We start from the raw sequence: 8,259 nt of genomic DNA, 5'->3' as shown, positions 1-8,259 counted from the left end.
AACCGTTTGTGTTTCAATGCTCGGCTCAAACGCATCAATTGCGTTCGATACCAATCGTCTGTGATTGTTTCAGTCGGTTTTAACAGTTCATACACGCCGAGCTGGTCCCACCACAGAGCATGACCTTGGACGTCAAAATCACCGTTCTTGAAGCGTTGAAACCACTCACGACACGTTCTTTCACTAATAGCGGCCTTACCATAAGTATTTGAGAGCATTCAATGAGTCTCAGCTGCAGATTTCTTCATATTGAAGCAAAAAATTAAAACCTCCCGTAAATGATGAGAATTTGGCTCGCAAACTGACATTTTCAATCGAGAATAACTTTATGATGCAGACACAAATCGACTAATGTTTCTATGGGGTTATGTTGACAGATGCCCAAGTTTATTGTATGACGTCTATTTATTTCGACCACCACTTACCGCTAAAGCCATCTATAGGAAAACGGCGGAAGCAAAGTTGTTCACCTAATACATAATTTCAAGCGTAGTGATGATTCATCTTTTAAGTTATACTTACTTGTCCATTCGTGCACTTTCATGCACTAAACTTCTACAATAAATAAACTTGTATTAAACTAAATAATACAAAAATTAAGCATTTATGGCTCCTACAGAAGTGGCGACATTTGTCGCGCGACAGAAGTTGGCGCAATAACCAATCAACATCTCGCTTGCTCGGAAGTAATAGATATATAATTTCTATCACGCGACAAAAGTTGAACTTAATCCAACTTTTGCCGTGCGATGGAAATAATATTATACCATTTCTAGAAATTTTGCAAGACTTAAAAACATAGTATTGATTAGTGCGATAATTTCCGCCGCGCGGCAAGCGTTGCTGTGTGCAGGAACTATTATACATATTTTTTGGTTATAAGTGTAAATAAACTAATTATAATTTAAAAAATATTTATTTACGTATTTGATAGTTTTATTTTTCAAAGTACAATACAAATGCATAAATTTGAAATGGTCGTATTTCGCGTCAAAATGAATACGAGTTTGCGATACTTTAGAAATCTAGTGACTTTATTATAATCTTGCGCGTAGTGAGAACGCAGGAAAAAGTGAGTGCATTTAGAACAAGCGCTCTGTGAGCTTGTTCTGAATGCATCTAGTTAGAAATGATAATGAAATCGACATCGAATCGACATCGATTCGACATCTGACTGAGCACCCAATATCACAAACGTAACTTAACCTCGTAAAGACAATTTTGTCTGCGGTTAATCTTTCTTCTTGAAAAATTAATCGCAGACAAAATCGTCTTTACGAAATTAAGTTACGTTTGTGATACTTTTTCCCGGGAAGGCTCCGATTGCACATATGCATTACTAATTGGTTAATTTAAAAATACAATATTCTCTTGATAAAACAGTGAAAAATTACACAAGCTGATATGAGTGATGTGTGCAATCGGATCCTCCCTTTTCCTATGGCGCATTATTATGTGCAAGATTACAATAAAGTTACTAGATAACAAAGTATCGCGAATTGCTGCTATTTTGGACTCCACGATGCGCGATTATTCAAAACTTACATATGACTGTATTATATTAAGTCTACACACATTAGACACAAGACGATTGCAAGTTTGTTGTGAATATGAAGCATTAATTCAAAATGCAAGCTTCAGATTGGCTGTCGTAACAAACTTACGATAGGTTTGCATCTAATGTAGAATGGGTATATAATAAGGAAAAATAAAACCTCACAGATTAAAAATTATATCTCACAAATTATAGCTCTTTCCAACAATGTTTCTTTGTCAATTAATTGATGCCATTCTTCATGTCTATCGCCTATTAGCACGCGAAGTAAACAAAAGCCTCTTTTGCAATTCTCAATACAGCAATCGGGCATTTTTGACGTTTTCTAACCAGTTCTAAATTTACATAAATCTATTTACACAGTCACAAACGCATATAAAGTTATAACAGAATCAGGTTAGGATTGCACTTAATGTGTAGGAAGTTACATGAAATGCACTACTGAACTATTCGACATCATTTTGGTTCCAAATGCTAATTCAGTTTTTCCATAGCAATACTTTGTTACTTTGTTTAGTGACTTTAGACTACAAAGTTCATAAGCGTCGCGAGTGTCGAGAAACTTAATTCGAAACGCAAAATCGGTCTATGTTCAGAGTATCAATCATGAAACTTTATCTCTAGGATGGAAAGTGAAAAGTGAAAATTTTTACTATTAAAATTAATGGAGAAATTTTTCATTTTTTGTCCTAGAGATAAAGTTTCGGATTGATAATCTGAAGACTGGGCATCTATCATGGAACAAAATCGGAATGAATTCTAATCGGAATTATTTAATTATTCCTTAGATTTCTATTGTGTTTTCTGGGAAAAATGGAATAATTCGGAATCCATTCCAACTTTGTTCCATGATAAGTGTTCTGGCTGGACTGAATGGAGTTTCCTTACGTCTATTTTCATCAACGTAGTTTAACGTTAATTTCGGTTCAACTTACTCTTCGTCTTTTTCTAATCTTTAGAACTATAGAAAAAGACGAAGAATAAGTTGAAACCGAGATTAAAGTTAATCTATATTAATGAAACATGCATTAATGTTCCTTTCTGATACAACATCATATAAACGAACGACTATGTCGAATTTATTGTGTGATACTGAAAAATTGTCTAACAAGAAAGACCCATCAACTGCTAGATGCTGATTCTAGCAAGTGATATATCGTTGGAAAGCACTCATCGAAGTGATCACAGATATACGTCGTTAAATCTCCCGAACGAGTCCTGGTGTGATATACAAGTATCGTTTTGAGCTGGGGACCCAAGCGGTCTCATAAATACAGAAATTGATAAGATAACGACTCAAACTATGATGTACTATTTACAAGATACAAGATAGCGATTTAACATATATGTAGGCTACAGTCCTCTTGATGCTACGAATGCTTCGAAACATTTTTTGATTGGTTAATAAAATTCTTTCTTTCAATTGTCATTCAAAAGTTTCGAAACATTTGTAGCGTCAAGTGGATTGCACCCATAATTACACGCAAACGGAGACACGGTGACTTCGCTGTGAAAGTCTTACGCAAAAACAGAATACAATACTCTAAGTGATTCGAGTGAACGGCATGCGGCAGTTAAAGATTAATTATTCGCGGTCCTTGTACGGGCCATAGCTTCTCGGCTCGAATTCGGCACGTGCAATTCATTCGCTTTCATAATATCAGGGATCGGCAGCTTTATAATAATCTTACGCTTGCCTCACCGATAAATCCTCCTCAGGCTGCTTTCATGTGCAGCGTAACTTGCGTCAATCAATCAAATTATATCAAATTAAATCAGCAACTACGCCTTATTTTAGTTGAGACATTTGATTGACTAATGCAACTTATGCTTACGCAAATTACGCTGCACATGAGGATGCAATTAGGGTGATAGTCCATGTAGCGGATCGTGTGTAAGCGGATTCTCATATCGACAATCATAAAATCATTCTCTTAGATCTGTGCAAATTTCGCAAGTAGATCTAAGAGAATGATTCTGTGATTAGCGAATCCACTTACGCACGATCCGCTGTATGGGGTATCACCCTAATAGAGGAGAAAGAAAGCAAGTGGCATATGATCTGTTTTCTATTTCTGCACTAAATTGCACTCTCTTTCTCACTTTCAACAAATATCGAACATATACCTGTCTCACTTTTTCCAAAAGTGTACACTAGTTCACCCACAGAAAACAGATCTAAAGTTTGCGCGGTTCCTATAAGCTGTGGTCAAAGTTTCGTTATAAATGCTTTGCATTTGAGGACTAATTAGAAAAAAGAATTTTACAAATTGATCAGTTAAAAAAAACGTTTTAGTTTTTGTTTGCAGCATCGTTGATCCATAGTTACCTAGTTAGTTCTTGCGTACCGCGTACCGCGCTACATATAATCGTATCTTTATACAGCCCTCGATTGAATATAGGGGATTCTATATCTTGAAACGAGATGAAAATTACAAAAGTAACGAATTTACTAGAATACTGATAATTTCATTGGTCAATACTAGTAAATTTGCTCACTTTTGTAATTTTTATCTCGTATTAAGATACAGAATTGATCTCCAGATGTATGTATTGTGTCGACGATAATGCTGGATTCACACTGGATCTGACGTGCATCGTATGACGCTCTGCAATCAGAAAACAGAATTTTGCTTCGTATCATCGATACAAAATAAAATTCTGCTTTCTGATTGGTTACAGAAACGTACGACGTACGTTGGATCCAGTGAATTCAGCATAACGGATAATTGGAACGCAACTTGTGTTGCCATGTGCACGAAAGTATTTAGAGATATTGTAATTGGAAAGCATCTCTGTTATCTGTTCCATCTTGCATGGGAAGATGGATTCTAGCCTAATGAAACTCTCGTTTATTGCGCACTCAGTGTGACTAATGAAATATCTTGTCAATTGTGTTGTATTCTAACCTATTTTGTTGAAAAACATTACAGGAGTCTATTAAAGTATTTATATCTTTTCGAGGACAGATTGTTTTTAACAACCCCAGTTTTATTTTATTTTTTCCGGCTTTACAAAGGAATCAAGGTATAATGAACATTTATTGTAATATTTGTTGTGTACAGATACCTCATTTCAAAATTAGTGACACAAAAAAATTCTGAAAAATTATTTTTCAAAAAAGAGAAAAAATTGTTTTTAACTTTACAGAAAATTATTAATTTAAATTATTAAACTAATCAAATAATATTGAAGTAAAGTATATACTCATCAAACATAATTAAATGTTATTTTTATCATTCACATTTTACAATCCTAAAAAACCTACACCTTTTTTGTTGTGATGATTTCAATGTCTTACAAAATTATGACAAATTCAGGAATAAATTATTAAAAATAATAACTCAAAATATCATCAAGAATTTATATTTATCTTAATCAACTAAAAGGGCTAAATTTAAAATAACAGGTTTTTTTTCAAACTTTGTTCATTAAAACAATCTTAGTTCTAAATGTTCTCTGTAAAAGACTTTCTTTTTTATTTATAAAAATGACACAACTATATAGGTCTTTTTAAAGAGATCATAACATTTTGTACATATCAGTGAATATATGTATTCGTCAACATACATGACGTTTTAATATCACTTCTTCCTTCCAAAGACTGGAAGTGAATATGGAATGAAAAAGGTTGGAAGAGGCAAATATCTAGCAATAAATGAAATATCAGGCTGATGTATAGATATTATATATTTATATCTTGTAGAAGAGGTTATGATTTCTTTAAAAACTTAAGTACAATATTAGTGCCATTTAACAAATGGATTGTGAAATTAAATTTATTTTTAATTTATTTTTGATGATTGATAATCTTTATATCTAACTCATTCATGAAAATGACTAAAATATTACAATTTTATATTCATGCTACTTTTTAAGTAAGGGAACCATATAAATTGTAATAGTAGCAAGAACAAATTTTTTTATGATAATTATTACTCAATATACATAATTATTTATAATCAATGTTGCTAGATCTTTATGTTTCTAATTGATTATATTTAAATCAATTATAGCACAATGGGAGAACGAAAGGGAACAAATTTGTACTATCCACCAGATTATGATCCCCATGCTGGTGGTCTTAATAAATTCCTAGGTACTCATGCATTGCGTGAGCGAGCCCGCAAAATACACATGGGCATTTTAATCATACGATTTGAGATGCCCTACAATATATGGTGCAATGGATGTGGAAATCATATTGGCATGGGTGTTAGATATAACGCGGAAAAAAAGAAGATTGGAATGTATTATAGCACCCCACTCTATCAATTTCGCATGAAGTGTCATCTCTGTGACAATCATTTTGAAATAAAAACTGATCCTGCTGTAAGTTACTTTTATAATTACAATTGATAACGCAAATAAATTATTGCTTCTGAAATATTTGTTAATATTTTTATTGTCTTTTTAGAATCTGGATTACATCATAGTGAGTGGTGCAAGACGTCAAGAGAATCGATGGGATCCTAAACAGAATGAGCAAGTAGTACCTGAAACAAAAGAAGTCTCATGCAGATTGTATGACGATGCAATGTATAAATTAGAACATGGTATAGAAGATAAGAAAGTAGCCAAATCTCGAAATTCAGCACTGGAAAGTGCAATAGCCTTAAATGAAAATATTTGGAAAGATGATTACAGTTCAAACTGCACAGTGAGAACCTTATTTCGGGTACAGTTATCAAATTTAATTTTATATTATATAATTTTTTCATAAAGTATATTTAATTTTAAAAACAAAATAACTGATGTAAAAGGAGTAATTGAGAGTTTGGACGGTGAATAATGTGCAAAAGATAATATATAAGTAATATTAAGACAGACTTTATAAATTAAATATTATTTAATTTTATTAACATAACATAATTTTATTAATTCTATTCTCCATGCCACTCCAATTTAATCATGTCGCGTAGATCACTGATGATAGTAATTTTGTTCGCGTATGTTATATATAAATTTGTTTTAAATACATATATTTTATAATGATTAAAAAAATTACCAAAATTATAAGGAAGGTTTACTTATCAGTACGTCATCATTATGTATTTATATTAAAAATTATTTTATAATTACGTTTCTTTTATAAACGAAATACCAAATGGCTCGAAAATCACTTGCACGCATGGAACATGTTAATATGTATTTTCACTGATTATATAGGTTTCATATTACAGGATAGAAAAAAGGAACTTCAGAAGAAGCAAGCTGAAGATCATGCATTACTAAAAAAGACTGGATTAGATATTAATTTAGTAAATGAACATGAGGATGACATCAAACTAGCAAAATTATTGACTCATAAGAAAGGTTTATTCAGCACTTAAGCAAACTAAAATGCACATTTTCCTGTTACATATTTATGTTTTCACGAATGCTTTCTTTTTAGGTGCAAGGAAGCAAGATGGTGTGGAATTGAAACGGTTAGTTTCGATTATACGATCTAAAAATAAAAAAAAGATATCTTCGAATGATCGATTAAAACTACAAAGCCAAGAATCACTAAAGACACAGGAAATAACGAATAATGCTACTATCTCCAAAATTAATAGTTCAAGTATATCTCTGGTCAATTATGATAGTTCCAATACCGATAGTGATACTTAGTATTTTATCTTTCTCAAAATGTATGTATGATATGTAATATATATTTGTAAATATAACAGATTACGAAAATAATTTTTCTTGCTTCTATAATTCTTCCCTGAATCTAAATGTATAAAATCAATTCAAGTTCCTCCACTGGTTCAAATTGTGTAATTTTTATTTTTCTCTATATATAAATCAATTATTTAAAAAATTTACAATTACAAAGAGCTGCTTTTTCTGCAGCTAATATTTCTTATAATTACATTGCACTGATTTCATTCTTAAAATACATATATTTTTAAAGATACATAACAGTGAATAGAAATTGCAATAATCAATAAATCTCTTGCAATAATCAAAGAAATTGAATTTGTGTCAGATATCAAAATTTACAAAGAATACATTTATTGTTTTATAGGCTTTATTATTAGGTTTATTATTGTATCTAAAGATCGATGATAGATTGCTGTTCCACGATTGCTGTAGTCTGAGGTGGCAGTTTTCTCTTCACTACATAAATCTTCTTATTGGAGAGACACACGACATAACAATGATCCTTATATTTGATTGATATCTTTTCAAAAGGATCGTGCAATGGAAATGCCTTAGGATCAACTTTACTCGTCAGTGTTACTAAACTACTGATAATATTTGCCACTCTTTCGTCATTTTCTAAATCTCCTCCAGACTGTAACACAAACAAAGACAGAATAACAGAAGATTCTATTTGTTGTTTCAATGAAAAGAAGAACATCATTAGAAATTGTCTCTTACTGTTAATACAGCACCATCCTCAGTTAATATCAAGTATCCAATTTGATCAGGTATACGCTCCAATGCCAACATTTTCTATAACAAAAAGCTTGTTTTGAGACCTATTCTTTATTGTTACATCAGAATGTATTAAAATTTTCTATCTCATTTTCGCCAAATTTCAAATATAATATCTTTCATTTTAAATACAACAAATGTACATGGGTGTGTAACAATTCAGCCACTAAAGAATAGACCTTTAGTTCATGACATAAAATTTAGAGAAAAATAAACAAGAAAATCAATAATGTTAAATAAAAGATATTAAGACATAATTATCTCTCTCTCTCTCTCTC

At 31.7% G+C, this 8,259-nt stretch overlaps 2 protein-coding genes across 2 annotated transcripts in view; one reads left to right on the top strand and one right to left on the bottom strand.

Moving 5' to 3' along the window:
- Positions 1–5,575: 5,575 nt before the first annotated feature.
- LOC105623864 (coiled-coil domain-containing protein 130 homolog) lies at positions 5,576–7,240 on the top strand. The gene is made up of 4 exons (XM_012205237.1): positions 5,576–5,887; positions 5,973–6,233; positions 6,739–6,871; positions 6,951–7,240. The coding sequence occupies exons 1-4, from the start codon at positions 5,576–5,578 to the stop codon at positions 7,166–7,168; spliced, it is 924 nt and encodes a 307-aa protein (XP_012060627.1). The 3' UTR covers positions 7,169–7,240.
- A 183-nt stretch (positions 7,241–7,423) lies between these two features.
- LOC105623863 (ragulator complex protein LAMTOR4 homolog) overlaps positions 7,424–8,259 on the bottom strand; it is a 1,047-nt gene continuing 211 nt past the window's right edge. Inside the window, exons 2-3 of the mRNA XM_012205236.1 lie at positions 7,925–7,999; positions 7,424–7,838 (exon numbers count right to left, since the gene is read on the bottom strand). Of these exons, the coding sequence (XP_012060626.1) occupies positions 7,596–7,838; positions 7,925–7,999 (318 nt within the window). The 3' untranslated portion in view covers positions 7,424–7,595. The remainder of the gene's footprint in view (positions 7,839–7,924; positions 8,000–8,259) is intronic.

Source organism: Atta cephalotes (genome assembly GCF_000143395.1).
Source record: "Atta cephalotes unplaced genomic scaffold scaffold00066, whole genome shotgun sequence".
NCBI lineage: Eukaryota > Metazoa > Arthropoda > Insecta > Hymenoptera > Formicidae > Atta > Atta cephalotes.
Note: the sequence above shows the minus strand (reverse complement) of the source record. Positions and strands in the feature narration are given on the sequence as shown.

Excerpts from the sequence above, each read along its gene's own strand:
- LOC105623864 (XM_012205237.1), top strand. The coding sequence starts at position 5,576 with ATGGGAGAACGAAAGGGAACAAATTTGTACTATCCACCAGATTATGAT. Across the intron at positions 5,888-5,972 it reads AAATAAAAACTGATCCTGCT|AATCTGGATTACATCATAGT; the intron begins GTAAGTTACTTT and ends TTGTCTTTTTAG. Across the intron at positions 6,872-6,950 it reads ATTATTGACTCATAAGAAAG|GTGCAAGGAAGCAAGATGGT; the intron begins GTTTATTCAGCA and ends CTTTCTTTTTAG.